The sequence below is a fragment of the Echiichthys vipera genome, assembly GCF_963691815.1.
Source record: "Echiichthys vipera genome assembly, chromosome: 10".
NCBI lineage: Eukaryota > Metazoa > Chordata > Actinopteri > Perciformes > Trachinidae > Echiichthys > Echiichthys vipera.
This window is the reverse complement of record NC_139835.1, coordinates 16,622,192-16,645,910: the sequence shown is the minus strand read 5'-3', so window position 1 is coordinate 16,645,910 and position 23,719 is coordinate 16,622,192. Positions and strand designations below refer to the sequence as shown.

General features: G+C 41.3%; 1 protein-coding gene across 3 annotated transcripts in view; it reads right to left on the bottom strand.

Annotated features, from left to right (window-relative positions):
• fmnl2a (formin-like 2a) overlaps positions 1-23,719 on the bottom strand; it is a 53,667-nt gene that overhangs the window by 24,898 nt on the left and 5,050 nt on the right. For all 3 annotated transcript variants that reach the window (XM_083921949.1, XM_083921950.1, XM_083921951.1), the window contains exons 2-4: positions 10,781-10,864; positions 7,098-7,178; positions 2,880-2,956 (exon numbers count right to left, since the gene is read on the bottom strand). In XM_083921949.1, coding sequence (XP_083778075.1) covers positions 2,880-2,956; positions 7,098-7,178; positions 10,781-10,864 — 242 coding nt within the window. The remainder of the gene's footprint in view (positions 1-2,879; positions 2,957-7,097; positions 7,179-10,780; positions 10,865-23,719) is intronic.

Below are 23,719 nucleotides of genomic sequence, written 5' to 3'. Positions count from 1 at the left end.
GTTGAAGCCATTTCAACAACAATGTGAAAATCATAGCTAATTAAAGAATAAAGAAATTAAAGAATCATTTGAAAAAGAAGCATGAAGAATTTGATAATATTTTGTCTTTTATCTGGAAAGAAACATCACCAGATGCTTCATATTTAACTGGCTTTCCATTTTTCCAGTTAATTTGTATGTAATGTGTTTTAATTAACTACGCCTGCGCATGTTAACAAGTATTAATGTTGTATCAACATTCTAATAATCAACATGTCTCACAATCCCGATAAAAAAAATTGCACAAGTAAAAAATGTATTTGGTCATACAAGTCTAAGGCCTGGAAAATCCCCCGTTGCAATAACATTAACGTATTTGAGATGCTTATTTATAATGCGTAACAACAGTCTACGCAGGCTTTGCTACAGCAGACCTTGGTAAGAAGATGTTTTTAGATTATTCACTCTCTCGCCCTCTATGTCTCTCACCCTTTGCCAAAGAGAATTGTAATGACCCGTTTTACAGACTTCAAAGCTTCCTGGCTCAAACCAGCAAACACAACCTGCATGCATGCGTTTACAATAGCACAGAAATCCACATACATGCACAGAATCTCTGCATGTTTTTTGCTTCACAGTTTTGAACTGTGGTGAGGACAAGCCCCGAGAATGATCAAAAGCCCATTCTCACCTCTCTCACAGGCGCTGAAGTGGGCCACCCATTCACTACTCGCCATGCTTTCATTTTTATTCTGCACAGAAAAGCCTGGTTTTCCACAGGAAAAATTCCACTACTGTTGGCATGTGCTCTCTCTATATTTATAAGCAGTGTAAGCTGAACAGAACATCTTTATTTAATCGCATCCTATGGTTGCGTTTTTTACTGAAGCCCCGACGGCTTGGACAGGCCTGATTGCTCAGTGATTGGACACATTTGCAGGGCATAAACGTAATGACACACTGGTACTGCGCTGATGAAGATGTAGGTTTAAAAGTGCTTTAAAGATCGACTAGCTGCTTCTTTATTAGCTCTCCTGTGGTGTAACTACATGGGCGCGAGTAACGAGAGCGCCCAGTAAAGCTGTGCCTGGTGGGGCCCATCATGTTTTAAAAAGGGTTTGTCGGGCCACATGGTAATCATTACCACAGGACACTAACTAACAATCCTCCCATTCACCACATGTTGTTGACCACTGAGCAACATGTGAGAAGCAGGCAGGCGGGGAGCCGGGGTTATGATCAGCAGTGCTCGTACAGGGACAATCCACCCATTATACACAGCCTACATGATAGATATATTTCTCTGTTCCACCTCTGAAAAGAAACAGTAATTATTCACTGTCTGAGTGGGTGACATCTTGCTCCCTCGCCACTTCTCCCTCTCTTTCTCTCTCCATACTATCACAATATCTCTCCCTGTCCCTCTGCCATTATTGTAAGGCTGTGTCTAATCTACATTAGGTAGATTATTTATGTAATCTAGTTTACCAACATAAGGTCTCTAAAAGAAATTAATCGATGTAAACAATGTTTCAACTCATTTGACAGATGGACATCATCTCCAGCTGTGGATGGAGTTTGTTTTGTGTTAGTGACAATAATTTCAGTTTCGGTTGTGTGAAAATCAGTAAAGTAGACAAATTGAAGTTAAGATGTAGTTTATATTGTGTGTGCATATGTGTGCGTGTGTGTGTGTGTGTGTGTGTGTGTGTGTGTGTGTGTGTGTGTGTGTGTGTGTGTGTGTGTGTGTGTGTGTGTGTGTGTGTGTATCTGAGGTCTTGTGATGGCCTGTAACCACCTGCGCACACAACAGTCTGTGGCCAGTGGACGCTCGCATGGCTGCCTCTTACTCTCCTAGACAGGGACTTCATGTCTCCTGTGACCACCCACCTTCAACATCCCTCCCAGCTGCTAGTACTCATCCAAAATCCTACCAAAGATTTATCAATTGTGAAAAAATGGCATGGACATAGTTGAACTATAATAAATAGTTTCTTAATAATAAGGCTGTTCTTGGACTGCTTCGATCTTACCTATGGTGCTACATCCTACTAAAAGCTATGGGAAGAAATTGTCTTCACTCCTGGGACGTATTCCTTCAAACTGTCCCTAAAGTCTGTACTGAACTGGATAAAAGGGTGTTTAAGTATGCCGCTCCCTTCGGCTTGGAACCAATTAAAAAACCACCTGAATCTTCAGAGATGACTTCACTGGATGTTTTTAAAGCATGTATTGGAGCAGGGTGTAGATGTTCTGATGTTTTTGATATCTTAAAAGTCAGAAATTTGTTCCATGTCTCCATGTTAAATGTTTTTTTTTTCTTTTATGTCTGAAACTATGTTATTAGAGCCTCATTAGTGATGCTGCATAATCCATCAGACTTTAACTATCGCGGTCTCTAATCACACAGACAGGCCCGATGGTCCATGGCTAGACAAAACTCATTGAGATATTGATCTTTCCTTGACGATGACTGTACAACACTGAATCAATATGAGCTGCAGCAGGCTGAGGCTTGTTATCCTGAAATACCTGGAATTGCACACAAATACTCAAGTGTTTTTATTTGCTGGGAAATCATTTGTAACATCTTCAAAGAATACCTCTTCAAACTGAGAGCCTGGATGTTGTACAGCAAGAAAAAGATGTTTTACTTATAAAGGCTGTTCACGTGTCAGCCACCCCAAATAATCAATCAATTCATCTTTTCTCCATCGCCACATGGCTTTCTGTGTAATATTAAGCCGGAGCAGAGTGAATGGGGGATGGTGGAGGTGGTTAGTGTGTACGTCTGCGTCTCTTGGTGTCTGGAATGTCAGAATTTCCCCCCTGAATCTAATCTAGCCAGGTCCAGGACATTCAACACTACACAAGCTTCACACAATCCTGCATTGACTCACCCTATATGATTGGTCCGTAACGAAATTTCCAGTTCTCTCAGGACTTGGGTGGACTCCTGAACTCTTCGCCTGAATTTCTGAGGAAGGAAAGAAATGGGGGGGAGGGGGGGTTAATAATTCATCGCACCACAAGAACTGTAAATCATCAAGTGGTAGCGCAGCAATGTTTTGACTGGAGATACTTTTTCTGACTGAAAGGTCAGATAAACATACAAACAGACAGATGCAACCGCAGTGAAATTCAAATGTGAAGCAGGCGAGACGTGCAAGGATTACGAAATTAAAAAGGTGGGATTGTGGTTGTTCTCATAAGATTTTTAAGTGGGCCTTTTACTTGCCAGTAACCATTCAACAGGCTAAGAGAGAAAGAAAGGGAGCTGACTCATTGGAAACAGTGAATATGGAGTAGTTCCTGTTATCTTGTTTGCTCACATTGGTTCTTTATATAGCAGTAATCCCTTCTGGCAGCGCCGTGATAAAATCATGTAACCTAATTGGTTACCTCTCAGGCCCTACCACCACACACAAACACACACACATTCTCTGTCCTGTTACTGTGGCTACCACTGTAAGAACTGTGTGACGTGCATGAAGGTCCGAGCTGCCAGTGAACGAAGCATGAAAACGTGAGCAGGTTCCTCTTTGATTTCAGCCTCCGATAGGAGGTGATCTGCAAGACCAAACAAACAAAAGGCCCTTCAGGCTGTTACGCAACCGCAGCAACAGATCGAGCACAGTGAATGACTGCAGTGATCAAACAGGAGGGGGAGATCCCCGATTAGAAGGAGTAGGACTACTGTATCAGAGAGTTATTGTCATATAAAACTGTTTAAACAACTTTTACCATGTTAATCAAACAAATCTACTGTCATGGATCTTTATGGGAAAACATAACAATAGAGGAGTTGTTAATTGTTAATGTAAAAAAGTTAGTTGTTAATTATACAAAAATGTTGAACTATTCTTTTCTTCAGTGAAAACATTATAGAGTGCATCCTGACATTTAGTCAAACATTTGCTGATTAATCAATAAGTTGACAAACTTAATAATCATAATCATAATAATCATAACAATTAATTCATCTTCAAATATTTTAATAACTGTTTAATTAATAGTAATTTTTCAAGCACAAATGCCAGAAAATCCTTAAATATAGCTTCTCAAATAGATGCTGTTTTTGTTTATCATATTTGTAAAAAATGAATATGTTTGAGTTTTGGACTGGTGGTCAACAACACATTTGAAGATGTCACATTGGATGCTGGACATTTTTAAAGCTCTTTCATGGTAAGTAAGCTAAACAAAAACCTTTATCATAACATTTGGGAGTTGTTTCATTTTAAGTGGTAAAAGATTTACATGAGCAATTGTGTCTGTCCGACGTTCGTGCCTGTTATAGGGAAGGTTTTCGTTGCCATCGTACTCTACAGGGGAATTGTTGGGTCTATGTTAGTCATAAATAAGTCATAGAGTGTGGTTTTTACCTACTCTGTAAAGTGTCCTGAGATAACTTTTGTTATGATTTGGAACTATAAATAAAATTGAATTGTATTGTGTAAATGAAACGTACTTTTCAAGGACATTCAAATTCAAGCATATTCCTAACCTTTGCACAGACTGTTTAATTTTAGTGATATATCGATAAATATGAAAAATTCTCGCTCTTGTCATGACCTCTGTCAAGAGAAGAGAAGAGTCCACCAAGGGTTGAGGGCATGGTCAATTTCCATGATGTGTTTGTAACAGGGAGGAAACTCAGGAGATCAGCCCTGTGTTAACCTATTATTAACATCCACTGAGAAGAGAGCTGTTCCCATAGCTAGGGTCACTCTCTCTCTCTCTCTCTCGTCTGTCTTTGGGCTTGGGCGGTGTATGTTTGGCACATGAGGAGATGAGAAACAGAGTGTTTTTATTAGGGAGGAGCCCTTTTGTGTGTTTGTGTGGAAAGCCGAACATATTTAGGGGTACTGCGCAGGCTCCCAGAAGCACCCCCCACCTCCCTCCTTCTTCTTCTCCCACCAAAACGCCCTACACTCCACACTTTAAGTACTACCAGCTGCAACACAGAGTGAGCAGGAAAAGAAAGAAGCGGACAGTGGGGGAATAGTGTGAAGACGGCTTGAGGGGAAAGGAAAAGAAGAGGAGACTGGGCGGGAGTAGAAAAAAGGGAGAAAGTGAGAGCAGAGAGACAGCACAGAGTGTGGACGGGGAAGATTTTGCGGGGGGGAGCTCAGGAGGGGTCATCCTGGAAACAAATAAATGGCTAATACATTCTTGGGGACTAGTTGGACTGGAGCTCTTCCTCCTTGGCTGCCGATTGGCTGGGAGCTGCCCAGAGGAATGCACCGGAGCCTGCCTATGGAAAGCAGAGGCAATGACCTCCAGCTCTCTCACAGCGGCACAAAGTGGCAATTGTTTTGAGCTTGAAGAAAAGGGGGATGGAGCAGGAATGTAGAAAGAAGCACCATAACTCTCTTTTTCTCCGTGGTCTCTTGTGCTTCCTTTTTGTCTCTCCCTTGTTCAGTCTTCTTCTTTCCCTCACTCTGTTGCCCATTTCACTTTACTCTCAAGCTCATTCCTGTTTCCTTCAGGTTTTTGATCAAGGCCAGGAACAGGAGGATTTTTTCACAATCCCACCTGTCTCTGCCCATGAGACTAAACATTAAAAACAAGATAATAAATAAGAAGAGAAGACAAACGAACGTAAAAGTTAATGTTGTCTAGTCTGTCTGAAGTTCTTGAGCCATGAACATGTGGAGTGTCACTGGATATCTCCCATGAGGCAGTTGGACGTGCCTTGGTCAAAAGCACTTCAGCAGTAGGTGAAGAAGCAGGGAAGAGGAATAGTTATTCCATTTAATTTTCACAGCCAGTCTAGAGATTCAAACCAGCTGTCAACAAGCCTGCGTCTCCAACCTTGAGACTAGCACTAACTGCCGCCCTTTAACCTTCACAGTGTTTTGTCTGCTTTAACCTGCGTCAGTCTGCTCTCGCTTCCTGCTTTTATCAGATCTCCTGTGCGTGTAATCTCTCAGGCATTACATGAGGCATCAGAACCACAGGACTGTAACAGTCTCAGAGACCAGTTGTTTTCATCCTTCCTTATCTGATATAACCCCCTACAGACCTATCAAATGACCTCAAGCAGCCCCTCGTCAACACCACTTGTCATGTTTCATACGTGTTGATAACTATAACTATTTATTTAAACCATTCATCCATTACTTTCTGACTGAATATTTGGATACATTTTTTTAATTAGACAAGAAGAATAATTACTTTATGAATCTCCAGCCATCAACCATATGGTTGAACCATATCACGCGCAAGATGTACTGCATGACAAGTTTGCACTTTTTAACCAAATCAAGCGGGAGATATGTAACTAAACAACTATGTGTTTGCATATCAGCTGTGATTTGCAGTAGGTTGTGTGTCTATCTGTGTCTCTATGAGTTTGTCTTTGTTGTTCTTGTTTCGCCCCTGCCATTATAGCTCTGTTCATGTTGCTCTAGCTGGCGTTTTGTGATGTAAAATCTCCAGCAAGTGCAAACTGAATTATTCAGCGATTTGTTGTTATTCTGGCAGAGTCCATTGGTTAATTTGTTTATCACAGAGATCGGTCTCCCAGCACTGCCCCCACAGACCTCTCAGGCCAAGAAGACTTCATTTGGCAAAGCCAGAGAGCTGGATGATATTTTGCTTCATGCAGCCCCTCCTCTTACTCCCTTCTACTCCTTTCCAAACAGCCAGGGAAACAGATGCCATAAAGCCATATTTATCATGTAGCTAAGACACTTCTGATAGCTCCTGCTAGCTCCTTTCAGGCAACGTCAATGCCGTAACTAGCAATCCCTCTCTCTCTGACTCTCAATATTGCTGCTTTTTTCCCATTGCTCTTCCTCATAGAGAGGTGAGAGCACGCGGTCAGCCACACAACAGCACCACAAGGGATTGGAAAGGATTCAGTATCTTGTAATGACACTTCAGCTGGGCAGAGGTTTCTCAGACCTGGGCGTTCCACATAAACAACTGTGTCCTTTCTCACCAAGTCACACGGTTGACTGTTAACTTAAGTTCCCAAGTTGTCTGCCCCAGAAACTATGTGTGCAATCTTTCCTCAGCCGTAGGGATATCCTGGATAAGAGATAGAGGGTCAGAGGGGAAGGAAGGGCAGCAGCGGTGGAACAGGATAGCATGTAAGCAAGGGCACTCACCTTTCTTGTGACTGCTGGGTCTAGATAACTCCTCAGCTTTTGGAGGTACGTGTGAGGCGGGTTTTTCACTTGGAATCGTTCCTGCCAAAATTTAAAAAAAAAAAAAAGAGTGAGATGAGATGAGCAAAAGGAAAGGAAAACAAAATGAGAGGAGGAAGAGTTGCATCGTGAAAGGGAGTTAAACTTTTGAAAACGTTTGTAGCAAGGACAGAAGTTATCTTTACAGTAATATGAATTTAGTTTCAGGCATGTTTGTAGTTTTTAATATATTTGGTTTATTCAATGTGGTCACACATGAAAAATCACACCCTCACAAGTCTGGACACATTGCCAGTAATAAACTGTTGTTAATCCATCATACTGAAACTGAACAGGCTTTGAGTAAATTACCGCCATCGTGAGTCATCCTTCAATTGGTGGGAACTCAAGATTATGTTCTACTTTAAGAGGCGGAAAGTAAATAACGAGTCCTTCCTGCTTAGTGTATGTAACAAGTCTTTGTAGGTAGATCTGACTAGAGATCGTAATTCTCAGAAAACTCACTTCTGGACCCATTCAAGGACTCTTTGAATTTTAATAAATGGCCCTAGTCTGAACAGCTCTATTGTACTTTCTGCAAATGTAACATTCAGCAGAGGAGGAGTTTGGCACATGACAACAATGTGAATTGTAATCATATTTCCATTCTTCTATTAGCGAAATTTTCACAGCTTAATAGCGATTTGTCAACAGCAATTGTTTTTGTTAAGCTGAAGACACTGAAGGTGATGAACACAGATGTGACCGTTAATGTCAAATCACCAATAAACCAGTCATAAACCAATCTTGCTCTTATAGAGCTTGTGTAGTTTTCATTTTCAATAAAGTATACCCTGACAGTGGTTGTGTGCGTACATGTCTTGAGTTCACAGTCAGGTACAGGTTTTAGATCTTATCCCCTCACGATTGAGCTCTAAATATAAATACAAGAGATTAGTGCTGGATTTGGATCAGTGTGCTGAGCGGGAAACTGTATTTGGATCAGGCTGAGCACCGCACCGCAGCAGCATGAATGGATCTGTTTAGTGATTTACCACACTACACTGCACCAGAGAATGTGACACTGGAGAGAGCATGCCATTGAGGAAACGTATTCTTCATATAATTTAAGACACAGAATAGACATAAGTTAACCAATTAGCTAGAACAACTGACTGACTGGCCTTCAAGGTCCGTCTCCAGACTTTGTCCGTTATACCATGATTTTCACCTCAGAGTATGCAGTCTTTAAAAAGACTATGTGAGTATGTGAGTCTTTAAAAACAATAGTACAATATAATAAGTAACACATTCATATTCATTGATTGTTCTGGGGTTTTATAAGTCAATAGATATTTTCTATATTATCACTATTTTGTGATTTGTTTGATTTGTTTGATGTGTAATGAGAATTCCCTGCAGTGTTTTATAGTGGAGGTGAACCTCCTAACCTGAAACAAAGACCTCAGCTGACATAAAAACTTTTTTTGCTGTTTTTTCTTCTAATCTGGGATGTCCTATTCTGCTCTGGCTCCTTTTCTCTGTTCACTTCTATTATCTTGGGACCGATCGCAAATTGATTTTCGATCAAAAGTGCCATAACTATCTGCACTCTTTTATCGTGGAACCAGTTTCCTTCACCGTGCCATGTATACCTTCTACATTTGATAGTGATTTCCATTAATGTCCTGGACGACCTTTAGTCATTAAAAAACAGATTTTCCAGTTGAGAGAAAATACATTACTTAGTAAGTAGTTTCTTCTGTATACTATATACAAAAAGGTACAGCCACTAACAGGAACACAACAAAACACAAAACTCCTTTTTGACACTAAACAAATTCATAAAAAAAGGCTTTTGGATAACATGTTGTGAATGCGTTCATATCAGTGTATACAGGTGCTGATATCAGATCAAATCTCTGGGCTACACTGTATTATCAGCAATGTCACATGCATCACTGCCACAGTGTCTGTCTCACAAAAACAGGAGGACGAAAGGGGTGTCAGGAAAGAGCTGGCAAACAGACCCTCAACCGTATTTGCACGTTTATCTGCTTACCAATTACCTGCAAGTATGTTAAATAATAACAGAGTTGACAGGTGCTATACAAATCTTGTCGCATGCAAAGAAATGTGAGGAATGGAGGGCAGTAAATACATGATGCAAGAGGCTATATCATAGAGAACACGTCTGGTTTTTAGGAGCACATATAAACAGGTCCAAACATGCTTTATGGCCATTAAAAGAGATTTCCATCACCGCTCAGGTACATCTCTGCACCTGAGCAGTTGAACAGAGACGACAGAGGGGGAAATTCCCCTGTGTATAGTAGTGTTTAGGATGCTTTCGTGTATGCTATCTAAATAAACTTCAGTAGAAAGCACCTTGTTGGTTGGAAAAAGCCACAGGATTACAAACAAAGTCTGTGAAGTCTCGGGATTTGACAGTGATGAGTTCATTAAATCCCTTTTCTGCGTACTCTGATGTTTTAACCTTGTGTTCACATCCAGATTGTTCTCCATATTTTATAAATCCCTGTAATTGCCTGAAAAATGTTTAATATTTCAAACTCTGGCTGTGTTTGTGGGGCCAGTTTGGGGGATGTACCTGTCATATCTGCTCCTCTGCCTCCCCCTATCACTGTTGCCATAGTTACATAAAGAGATTCACTGTAGCTATGTCATGGGCTTTGTTTATGCTTGTAGGGAAAACAAGGGAGGAATAAAGACAATGGAGGACTAGTTTAGCAATACTCGTGGATGTCTGATTGTTAAAACAATGAAGAAAATGGATTGTCTTTCTCTTACATCATAAACATTTACTGCTTGTAACTTGATGAACTAGCAAATTATTTCCGATGCTGTGTAGTTTAGAAACGTCACACCTGCAGTAGTCCTGCAATGCCAGACCTATCCCCAGCCAGTATAGTGTGCTGGCTGCACAAGTTAATATTGGTCAAGTCAACACATGGACACACTGGGTATTTGCATTTTGCCCTCTATCAGAAATTGATAAAGTATCAAGACACTGATTGGAGATGCTTGTCATGTTTTTGTAAACTGCTTCACTGACAATAAAAGGAAAACCAACAATTTCACTTCAGGTCTGACAGAGGAACATAGAGTCCACTTCAAACTGAAAGAGGATCTTTGACTACCAGTCAGCAGCCTGGTGGGTTCTCTTTGGCACTGTTCCCTTCAGGGTCAGTGGCTATCAATACAGTTTGAGTAGGTGGTGGTCTTGATCTCGTCTCAGTTTTTCTTCTGTGCTCAGAGAGGCAGAAAAACTCTCTGGCACAGAGGCTGTGGTCTGAGTGGAGCACTCAGACCACACGTCACTGCACAACGTGCACCCTCAGTTATTTCTGCTGACGCCAATAAGCGTCTGGCTAACGGATGTCTGTGCCCTGTTGTGCCATTTAACCCACTATACCAGGGAAGTCATGGCAGTCTGTAAAGGACAGAGGCAAGGCAAGGCAAGGCAACGGAGCATGTGTTGCGGTAACGACACGCAGTGGGACTCTAGATAACATAATCTGTAGATAGGTGAGAAGCTACAAACAGCCGAATTTTGTTAAACTGTATCAAAGGCTGACTGATGAGTCAGTGAGTTTGCAGCACTACATGGCACCATATCATACAGACGAGTGACTGAGGCTCACCTGATCGCAGATTAGTTCCCACTTCTTCTCGTTGTCATACTGCCGCAACAGTCGTGCTTTGTCTGGAGGAAGATTCATCGAGTTCTGAAAGAGAGAAAAGGGCCAGAGTTAATTGGATGTGGATAACGAAACAGCATCAGTCACAACTCTGGTAAAAACTGACAACCAGGAGGGAAAGGTTTTGCAAGTGAACTGTCTATCATTATTTTATAATATAATGTTAGCCTTGTTGTGTTTAGGCTGTTTCCTAACAGTCCAGGATTCAAACCCTGAAACCTACAACACCCTCAACGTCTCCTGGTTAATACATCTTACCAATATATTTTCCATTTGCTAAAACACAGTTACCAAATATATGGCAGACAAACAAAGCCACTAATGAGACAATCCCAAAATATCCTCAGAGGAAATCTTACAACACAGCTGGCAAAAAGGAGGTCTCTGCCTAATGAGAGTTAGGTTGTGGCACAGAGGCAGAGAGGGGAAACATCTGAGCTCTGTTGTCTGAGTCAACGCTTTGAATTTGACAACCGGGTGACCGAGCTTGACCCCGACATACTAAATTGCATCAAACGTATCCAGCAGTCACTCAACACCCATCAACTGCTCAGACATCACATAGCGAATGGATGAGAGTGTGAGCAAGTAGGTTAAAGTGCAAAACCAGTGTTTGAAGTAAAGAAGGATGCTCCAAATGTTTGTCGGTGCTCTACTTTCAGACTTATTCTTACTTTTCTCTTTATAAATATTGCAGTAAATAATATATTTCCTCATGTTCAAAGTGACTTCCTGAGAAGTGTGCGTTCTTCAGGTCAAATCTAATCTGACCCATGTGTCTGAAAAAAGCCCCAATCATCATCCAAAACGTGTTACACAACTCCTTTCTTTATCCTGTATGATTCACCACACCCTGGTGTGACTTAGAAAAAGCTTGAAACAATTAACCAGCACTTAAATCGTAGCACCTACAATATGTAGAGCGCAAACCCTGCAAAAAAATGAAAATACAAGGTGTGACCCAGCTGGAGACTAGTTAGCCAACAAACACTTCTTACAGGCAAAAAGGAAAAAACTGTCAAGTCAAAGCTAGTAACATTAAAGCTGATGATCTGCCTCCTTAATATGCAGTTTTTAGTTATAAAAATTTGTTACATGTGTTTTGGAGAGAGTGTTTCCACTGCTGTGGATAGAAAAAAAAAAGGGTGGGGGGGGGGGGGGGCATCATGCACTGCTCAGCTTGGGGTTCTTTTCCTTATTCAATGGGCTGGATCATCTATCAGCGAGCGTTCAGCTCTCAGCCTCCACTTTTCCCCTACTCGATTTTCCAGTGGAGCTCATGGGGGGGGGGGGGGGGGGTGAGCGGAAGATGGATGAGGAATATCCTGGGATCCAGCCTATTTCCATGAGCGAGTAATACCAGGGCAGAGTCTGACACTGATCGAGTGGTCTGATCCCTAACTTACTTTGAAGTTAAAACAGTATTTTATTTTCTATATTGTATATCATTGTGCGGCTGGACTATTGATCTATACAATCATCTATTTTAATTTGAAAAGAGTCCATGGGTAAGAAAAAAATCAATGTAGAGAGAACTGCTCGGGAGGCACGGGGATAGGGCTTGTACACATCTTTGTATTGCTAATAAGAGGAAGACTAATGTAAAGACAAACAACAAGAGATTTATACAAATGAGTTATATGATAACTACAGAGCAAGTGAAGCCTAATGATTTGAAGTTTGTTTACATTAAATTATATAGTCCCTTCTTTAGTTAAATCTGTTTGCTTTTCTAAAACAGACACTGGTGAACCTGATTTCCTCCACAGGTGAGCAAATAAACTTGTTAAATGAATTGAATATAAGAGCACAACTTGCTTTCAATGTTTATCGATGTCTTTAGATACATTAAAATCAATTAAAAGCACAACAGTTAGGTTTTATTTGGTACAAACACAGGGTGTAGCCCATCCAGTCTCCTCTATGAGAGGGAGCAGGAAGTGGCATTAGTATTCAGCAGATGCTGCCAGGCAGCTGATTGCTGCTGTGCTGACTGCGGGGAATTGGGAGTCGGAGAGGCTCTGTTGACTCAGTCTGGCTGCTAACCAGATGACTACAGTTAGAACCCCCTTCCCTAAGCACATTAAAATACAATTTGACACCTGAGTAGACAGTCACATTAAATGACAGCAAGCCTCTAACAGTCTTACTATATTACACAGAAAACAAAAAACAGGTTGTTACACAGCTCAAATTAAAAGGAGGGTCCATCATAAAGTTATTTATAGACTTCTGTCTTGTTATGTTTGGATATTGGAGAACTGTTGGTGTGAAGACAAATGGGTTTGTGGTAATGATGTGGGTGCAGGATATAGCCTAGGTGTTGTGCTCCTGCAGGCTGGATGGGTGGTGGTGGTGAGTTATTGTGGGTGCACTGAGCTGTGGGCTTCCTGTTTGGTGAGGCTCCAACTAAAGCAAAGAACCCCTTCTACCAGCCTTCATTTCATCCCCAATGCTAATGAGCTGTGACAGGCACTCAGCCTACTGAGGTCAGGTTACCCTATGTCTACAACCGTGTGTGTGTGTGTGTGTGTGTGTGTGTGTGTGTGTGTGTGTGTGTGTGTGTGTGTGTGTGTGTGTGTGTGTGTGTGTGTGTGTGTGTGTGTGTGTGTGTGTGTGTGTGTGTGTGTGTGTGTGATTAATGGGATGATGTTGAAAGGGGTGTGGCAGCTTTTCACCAACACCTAATGGCAGACCACCCTGACAAATACACACTCACCTAAATGTCACTCATTAGGAGGATTATGACAGGTCTGACTCATTCGACAGCACAGACAAATTGTGTAAAATCCAGCTTTATCACATTGTTTTGCCCACAGTAACTGGGGATGCATTGATCCAGTACTCAGTATCGGTACCGGTCCGAAACAAGCCGATCTGATATAAACTACTGACAAATGTAAATGTAAACACAGGTACGGCTACATGACAGTTGTGTAGAGATTTTATACCCAGACAGTAAAACAGCAGAATGCAAAGTGTAAAACATTTCATTACACATAATGTGTTAAAGGATTCAAGGATTTTTACTGCTTACAGGCTTTATATGGGGTGATAAGCAACCATGGATAAGAAAAACGAGACTACAAAGACTCAAGGTGACAACAACTTTTTCTTCCTAATTTCAGATATAATAGGGCAGCAAATATACAGAAAATAAAATACTGGGTCAAGCTCCCTCAAGTAAACTGGTACCCCTGTCCTCAAGATAATATTCATCCAACCCTATAGTAATTACAACATTGGAAATTCTGGCACAGTTTCATACACACTTTGACTTCACAGACGTATCTATTCTAATTCCTATACATGATAATCTACACATTCCTCAATCAAATCTGTTCTGCTATTTCCAAGTAATACACTTTGCTACTTTGAAAAGGAACCTTATGTGGGCATACCAGATTCATTTTGGAACCATGACTTAATTAGAATAAATAAAAGGTTCATCATGTGCAGTTCAATTAAAATCCAAGGGACTGCATCGCCTGCATTATTCTTACTCCATAGTCTCAAATGGACTCAGTTGCCATGGATAGTGAGTATATACACTTTTTTTTGGATTGCATTGATAATATCCACAATAGCTGCAATAGATGTCACAATTTGCCAGCAGATCTAATACTATTGTTCTGGTCAAGTTACATCTGTTGCGACTTACAATAACTGCATTCAACCATGTAGATATTACCCAAAAAGTGCAAGAATCGTGAGAGTACATAGTATACAAAACAGGCTTTATCCTGTAAATATTTCATATGGACTATTTCTTTTCTGAATAACAAGAAAACATGCTAAATCATGATATATATTGTTACCAAGGTATGAAATTTCTTATAGTGGAAAAGAAGTTTTTGGTCACACAGCCCAACCCTACTGTGCTGGATGACCAACCCCCTTTCTGTAAAATGTGGTTCAACATCTCTAGCCTCGCTTCACGCTGCCAATCGGACATTTCATCTCCAGAGCAGCTGTCCCACATCTGCACTGCTGGCTAGTGAATTTCTTTAGAAACTTCTGGAAAAGGCTAAAGCTGTGAGCTCAAACGTGAATCCCATGTCAGTTTTGAAGCTCACACATGGCAGAGTCCCACTATGCATGGTCAACAGAAAACACTACAATGCACGTCATCTTACAACACAATGCAGACAAATATCTATAGATATATATTTAATATATTAAGCAGCAAAGTGCATATGAACTGCTTGACAACACTCAATCGGATTATTGGCAGATAGTTTATGGTGTAGTATTGGATCAGAAATTCTAAAAAATCTGGTATTCTTTCTCGCCCGGTTTAACAGAAGTTTTAGCCTTTTTGTTTTTAGAGTGCAAAAAACTGAGTAAAGGAGAGTAACACAAATTAATTAAAAAGAAACCAAGATGAAGAAAGTGCTGTATGTCTTTAAAAAGTCACATATAATAAACCTCAACCTATTTAAGTTAAAAGACGTATAATTTATCGCTGCAGACTTTGCACCAGGCATGTGTGTGTGTCGGTGACAGTGTTACACATATATCTTGGCAAATGGATGCTCTTAAAAAAAAGACAAGAAAAAAAAACACCCACACCCAGCATTTCATGCACTCTGCTCACTATAGGGTCAGTCATAACCAAGTATCCAAAAAGCACCACTTGTGCTACATTTAACATTTGTATGTACAGTATACTGGGGCTGGCAATCAAACATAAAGCAGGAGCAGCTGGAAATCCTTTAGCAAAAGCTTCCTCTCACACATGGTGAAGTTTCTTGTTTCTTGCTTGTGAGTATACAATATTCTGTAACATCACATTACTCCAGAAACAGTGATTCTTCCGTTACTCAGGAGCTGACAAAGAGTGTGATGGCTTATTGCAATCACACCGTCAATAGTGTGGACTGCAATCGTCTCTCACCACACCTTGATACAGCTAAAGTGTGTCATACCAGATTCAGTCAAAAATGTGTTGTCAGAAGTTCAGCATTAACAGCTGCTACTGATAAATAAATGCCAATGTTTAACTCACATTAGGCCACAAGGATCCGAAATATGGACATAACTTATTAGTGTCCATGTATCCTCTCATTAAGCAGCTTGAGTCATAAAAAAGTAAAAATAGGCAGCTGGCTCAAAGTCCACCAACCCACTACCTTCCAGGAGGTCTGCGGAGGCATGGCCTTCACGGCACAGCTGGCTACAAAAGCAAATACACATCCCACATGAAAGGCCGGCTTTAGTTGCTATTGCTGTGAAAAGATGTAGACTATGTTAACAAAATCGAGAAGCTATCCATCCTTGACCCTGGGAAGGGTCTAAGAGCATACAGTAGTTCCCCCTTTTTATTGTGTCCACACCGCAAGAACTAGGTACAGTCGTAGTTCTTAAAACATCCTTCTGAGGGACTTCTTTTTTTTAGTTTATTAGGTACCCTCACAGCACAAGATGAAGATTGAGTGACGTACGTGAATGTTGATTGGTTGAACACATGATCAAATGCGGCACCTGCAAGCCGTGTAAACAACACACGCAGCAGCTCATAATGAAAAGAGGTTCAGGATTTGCAGAGCATATACTGTATGTGATGGAGAAAATACTGTACTATCTTGACTTGTTAAAGCAAAATAAGACTTTCTTGCTATATCAACCACAAATTTTTGTCACTTCAACATCTATATTGGCCCCAAAAAAGCCCTTAAAAGGCATGTAGTTGTCGGGGGAGCTCTCCATTGGGTGGTTCCTCCCAGAGAGTCCCCAAAGCAGTTTGGTCCAAAACACCAAGCACTTGAAAAAATTCATCAGAAAACCATACCAACCAGGAATAAAACTGTTGTACAATAGACAAAGTACAAAGTAGTTACAATAAAGTTAACTTCCACATCCTGTCGTTCACATCATCACTTGACTCTTGAGGAAAGCTGTCTTAAGTGCTCTTGAACATAAAAGCTATTTTGATTGGAGTGCACTCAACCACGGCTAAATACAAAACAAGATATTTTTGCGGAGAGGGAGTTGCAGTAAATGTGACGTGTTGTCGTCAAAACTGTAAAGCTTGGTCGAAAATTGGAGGTGAAAGTGCTGAGATTCTTTTTTCAAAAGTCAATTTGCTCCCCATTCATGCCCCATTAGATAACCTTCTTGCTGCAACACACAATCTAAAAACCAAGTTACCATGACAAGAAAACTGCTTTCAAGAAAGGTAGTTTTACGTGATTGAAAACAGGCCCATGCTTCACTTTGTTAACCTGCTCTAATGCACTAATATACACATTAAAACAGACAGAAACAGACAAAAGTGTGCATTGCAGTGCCTCTCAGCCACTCAGCCTCCTCTCAGATATCTTTCAGAGCAGGGATTGATTCGTCCTTGGGGACTTGGGCTGAAATGAATTTGAGATACGCCCACGCTCTCCTCTTTCTCCCAGCTCTACCTTTTCCCCTGCTAATGCACCACAACCACAACTCCAATCTTTTAGACTGAGCCAGCAGATCCAGCAATATTTGATCCAAATCCCCAAAACAGTTTTTCTCCGCTCTTATAAGCAATATGACACGAGGCGAAAGAAAACTAATGACCTTAACAGATCTTTTCCTGTTGTCTTCACACAATTTGAAACATTTAAAGCAATGTTCCAACCACTAAAATATTACTGTTCTTTAACAGCATTACAGACAACCCACTACAAGCCACAACATGAAAACCTCTGACTGCATCAGTTATTGAAGACTAGTCATAAAAAATATTTTCAAATTGCACAATACTCCGGAAATGACTGGATGCTCTTCTGTTCTTTTCCAAGGCTTGCTTCAGTCACAAAGGTGTTTTATGTCTTTAAGGCATTTACAGTTATAATGAAGTTAGCGCTACAGGCTACTCTGTGAATTGTAAAACCCAAGTGTACCAATGTGACAGACTGCACAACTGCATTACATTCCAGTTAGTTATTTTCTTGATCACCCAACAGGAAAGTGGAAGAGCCCCGCAGCTCAGACACAGAAGAATCAAAATCATTTTCATACTGAGCGATAACTGCCTACATAAGGGAGAAAGGAGTAGGACGGCCCTGAGGCATGCGCTATCCATACCAAGCTGTCCTCCCCTCATTAGCGCAGCGTGGATCTGTAATCCTTGGCGTACTTCGAGGGTGCAGGTGTCCCCTGTCTGTCCTCAGATTAGTTTTATAATCCGCAGGACCCCCTGCTCCGGCTCAGCAGCCCCCTCCATTGGGACAGTAGTGTTTATGTTTGTGAAGCTGTTCGCTGGAATGCCTCTTGAACAAATGGTGAGTTCAAATGTTTGAGCATGGCCTCTCACCTTCCCCCCTTATGAAGACATTCTAATGAAATTCCATTCATTTACCTCAGTGCGAGGGCCGTATAATCTAACTGTACTTCTGCCAACTTCACATTCACTAACAGCTTATCACCAGCTACTCTTGAAAACAGATCACCTCAGTAGTGTAATTTTCTCCACACTACACACTACTGTCATCAAACAAAGTGCATCTGAAAGTGCATTTAGTGAGGCGTACCACAGACATGCAACAACATTACACTGTATATGATTAATGGCAATGTGAAATCAGCAGTTATACTACACAGAATACAGCAGCTGCAAGTGGGAGGAATCCAACTTAACTTCCTCTGTTATTCCTCCGTTTTCCTCTATTATATTTGATATTTGGATAATATCTGTAAAGCCAAGCTTCTCTGCTTCAACTTTTGTTCAATATATCTTTATTTGGCAAACATGCAGTACAGTGCCAAAAGGCTGGTGCAATGTTTACAGAGTGTTAAATCACTTTGGATTGATACAGAATGGCTTTCATGCTGGATGTTATCCAAATACCGGAAACATCATGGTGATGGTTTGGAGCAGCAGGACGTTGTCCAAACAAAACAAGTGATACATGAACACAGATGAGTTCCAGCCAGGCCAGATGTTGAGAGGTTGCGAAAGTGTCCTGAGGTGGAGTCCATGTTCTTGTTCAAGCCAACAAAGAATATGAATCCGAAAAGTTGTTTATCTGTGAGATAAACAATGGCTCACAGGCATGTAAATGCAGTGGGTTTTCGAATTAAATCATCGGTTTACTTGCCCTTTGTTATATAAAGGTACGAAAACACCTTCAAATAAAAGTTTTGTTACTTCTACTTTAGTAGACTGTGTTTTAGTAGGTGGCAGTGGGATGAACAGGATATATATGAGCTCACAAAAAGGGAGGCTGACTAATTTAATGAGTCTGCTCAATATAATCCTTTAGAGCTTTTAATCTGTCTTCTATAAACTACAACATCCCATGACAACCACACACTCATCTGTGAAGTTGGGATGTAGCAGGAAGTTTTGTTGACGATTGTCCTATGACCAAAACATTCACAATATTCTTATTTTTAACAATTTGTCAACTTTTGGACATGTGATAAATTGATCATGTTTTGCATCTGAAGAATCTCAGTCAGTGTGTGGGCCTCTTCTCTTATGTTATGAGAACATCTTGATGTAGCACAATATTACATAACAACAACATTGAGATGTATTCTAGACTCATCACACTGGAATTGTTTCTGTTGTGTAATAAACGTCTCTGCTCTCTGCCTCCTACAGATATTTTTCAGATTTAAATCCAGCTCTGGGTCGTGGCTGTGTAGGCAGGGTGTGTCACGGAGCATCATAGGTTCACCTAGCCCACCGAGATCTACTAGATGACACGAAACGATGAACACACTGCCGACATTTTCATGATACCTAGCTGGTTTAAACCATAACTAACATACTCAATACATCTCATAAGACTGGGGGAAAAATATAAAAATTTACCACACTGGAACATTTTAAGACTACTTTCATAGAAAAGCAGCAGTCCTGATGACCAGGCAGAAATGCATCAAGCAGTAAGCTGCACATGGATACAGTGAGCAATTTTGATTGTGATTGGCCCGATTCCAATATGTGCCTTCACTGTTATCAAAGCTCAAATATCTGAACGGCTGACTGGATCTACTCACTCAACTCTATGACAAACTGATGCGTCTACTCATCTGTCCTGCATTGTACCTCATGAGTCGGTTATTACAAGCTTTTCATTAAAAACAACCCGCTTGCTTATTCCATCATAGTAAATTCTATGATTGGTGTATTTGTGGGAGAATTATTTAAAATGCATTTTAACCAAATACCAGAAGAAAAAATGAAGCCCCCGCTGTAGGAAAAAGAAATGACGCCTCCAAAAACAGGGTACTGAATAAATGCTCTTTTCAGGAGGACATTTTTTTCAAGTTCCTGCTTTGACTTTTGAGATTTACTGGAAATCAAAACCCTAACTCATGTGACGTTGGCTGGTCCACTCTGCTGTAGTTTCTTGTGGGGGTGCAGGGTAAGAGGCCCATCTTCTGTCCAATAAAGCCTGAAACAACAGACTGCTGCATTGTCTGGAACTGTGATGGGGCCTATATCAAACTCTGGCAGGGTCCTGTTGCATTTGGATGTTGTTTTGTGATCGTACATTCAAATGCAACAGAACCTCCCATTCTGCTCTGCAGATGTTAATTCTGGCAAGTCGTTACCCGACAAAACCTGCCTTTTTGACTCTGGCAGCGTCAAAAGCAGCATATGTCGCGACTCGCAAGAAAACAACATTCAGAAAGAAAAGAAATGAGGCTGCTTTAGTGAACTGTTGAGCCATAAATGTTAGGGCTGGTGTTAATGTGTATGTTAAAACTCTGCCTGCACACTGTCCTGCATTTGGATGGAAGAACACAGTGTATATATTAATGAACAACATGTTCCAACAGGGTCAAAACATCAGCTGACAGACTGTGAGTGCTGGTGCTTATACTAACCTCAAAAACCCACACCATGCAGATCCAACAAATAGCGATAAGCAAGTCAACAGATGAAAACAACATGATGTTTCTGCAGACCAGTGGAGGCCTAATACCAAACTGTTAACATACTCAACATCACTTCATGCCCCTCAAAGAGAACAATATCGACCCAACAAGACAAAGCTGAGCCTGAAGCCACAACACACCACTGATTTGTCACAATGACACTGATATTTGAAGGCTTTTGTGGACTTTGTTTGGATAAAAGCTCAACTCCATGAACATCAACTAATTCAGTTCATAAACAAAATACCCACTTTTGCTGCACTCTGGCCAAGCAAACTCATTTTATTAGCACAGCTGTCATCTTGGAGCCCAGACAGATCCTGACCATAATGCACTTCTCCACAGAGCAGTTACTCTCCTGTTCTTTTGTGTGGCCTTTGGACGGGTCCTGCTGGACAACACTGGAAACTGGCCGTGACCAACATGAAAAGGACCGGGCTGCCCTGTTCCAAGCTGCACCATCGTACACCTGCTCCTTACGCACAAAGACCTACAGCAAAGATATTCACAGCCAAGTACGAAACTACGTCCAACTAAATCCCTACTCCAGACTGACGTCAGAAAGCTGCCGGGGAAAGTTTCTTTCTTTCAATACCGTCTCTATTGATAGCTGGCATTTAGTACATTTCAGTAATGTTAAGGAAAAAGCTCAACTGCTCTTGCTGTTCTGTAACTGAGACTTAACTAAGCCAGCGTCTGGGGACTCTTCTTATTACTCCAGCACAAAAACTGGGACTGCTGTAATCAGGTATGATGATACTGAAAACATTTTAAAGTCACTTTGCTTGGTCGGTACTTGATGCCACCCACGCTGCAGTGCAGAAAATCAAAGCACCCCCCAAATGTGCAGATGTCAAAACTGAACTGAGAATAACAATAGTGATTGAAGTCCATGTGGTTTCAACTCAGCGGTGCCTGCACACAGCCAAGAGAGACCTGTTCCCACATAATCAGCTGACCCTTGGCCAACCAGGCAAGATGCCTCCGGGCTCCGCTTCAGGGTTTTGAGCAGAACATTATCGCTCAACACCGCACAGCATCTCTCATCCCTTCTGAGAGGCTGCAAAGCACAGCACACTGGCTTCCAGAGCATTTCTCATCTTCTCCCCAAGCATTTAATGCTCAGCTCTGTTACGGCTAATTGGTGGGTGAGCATCCCGGGGCTCTGACTACAGCACAAACACACATGTCCTTACACAAGCAAGTACGCACACATATACACACATACACACACACATACATATTTGGGTATGTGTGGTGGCCTCTTGCAGCCTGCCGGGTCTGGGTCCAGTGCCAGGCTCCGTCTTGGGCTCTCCACAGAATAAAGAGCAGCTCTGTTCCCTGGGCCTGCTGCACGGGATTCAACCAGTGTTCACCCTCTGCTCCTCAGACAATACCCATTGTTCTACTTTTTAATGAAGAGTCGACATGGAAAAAACAAGGCGGGTTAGCTTAGTCACTTCCAGGGTGAAAGGAGGTAGCACCGGGAGAGACAAATCACAAGCTAACAGACAGCCTGTCATATTCTCAAAGTCAAACTGTCTTACAGAATAAACAAAATGTGTCCACATAATGCCACTACATAAGCTGATTAAATATTTATCTACTTTTTTTCTTCACAAGTCTGAAAAACTTCACTGGAAGGATGAATCCATAATTTCAGCTCCTAATGATGTTTTGATGACGGAAGCAGAGTCTAAAATCTCCCATAGGCATTCAGGTGGGTTGAAATGTGTTGACAGTGAAGCCCAGAGTGCATGATTCTCATATTCATACCCAAATCATTCAGCATACAAAATAGTAATTATATGCGTTTTGGCCACACTTAAACTGAGTTTTAGGTCACTGAAATCAGATCATTTGGAAAACCCTGGCACGGGTGAAGATTTTCAGAAACTACATTTTCAGTGTTGTCGTGGAGACGGGGGAAAGAGAGTCTTTGGATTATCATGTCAAGACAGGACGTTTACACATAAATGTAGATTTCCCTTCCACTATATTGAGGAACACACATCCGTATGTGCTTTAGAGAGATCGATGTGCCATAGCACCCAGGTAACATTCTGGTTTCAGCTTTCTTTCAGACTTCTGATCCGCCAACATCTTCTTCGTGTTTGAATGATTGGCCAACATGGCTTTATACTGGGCCTGTTGGTTTGGCATGCTCTTGACAGTGCTTCAATGTGATTCGGCATTTTCATTTTGACGGAGACTAGGCCTAATGCAGCATTAATCAATGTTTTTGGCTGCCTGGGGGCAGATCTTCAAAACCTGAACATAATGCAGATGCACACATTTGACATACCGTCAATGTGACAAATTATACTTCAGTTGAATGTGATGGTTACTCGTGATTAATCTGAGGAGTAGATTTCAGATGCAGGGCTTCAAAGCCCAAATAACAGCAGCTCAGGGTGCTTCGGCAGCCTTTAAACAAAGTAGCTTAGATGTAAGCTGTGCAGACTATTAAGAAGAGCAGCTACAACGACAGCTAAGCCTATAGTCCCCATATGGCATTTAAACAAGTAATTGCTGTAAACTTCTGCGCCTCCCTGACAGCAGTCATGATATTCAGCAAACATTACGGCTCTCAAATTGAGGAGGATGGTATCCTGGATGTGGGTATATTTAATTTGATGTCAACTCAGTGGCTAGCTAAGGCAGAGGAGCAGACACAAGGCCTGAGCTGAATTCCTGTTACACAGAGTCATTTTCCTGTGGTTCAGCATGAAACATATAGACTGGTGTTTAGCGTACATGTGACTCACAGAGATTGACTGCAGTCATTTCCCATGATGCTTTCAGTCAGTGTGCACTTATAGACCGACAGTCAAAACTGGCACTTGAAGTGTTGCTTATTACCACTAATGGTCGGCTAAATGGCAGTATTTGATTGATCAGGCAATAAGTGCAGAGAAGATGGATATACTGAGATATTGATATGACCGGTATCTTCGCTGGGATATCAGCATTGTGCTGTTCAGAACAAATATCAAGAGAGCTGGCTAA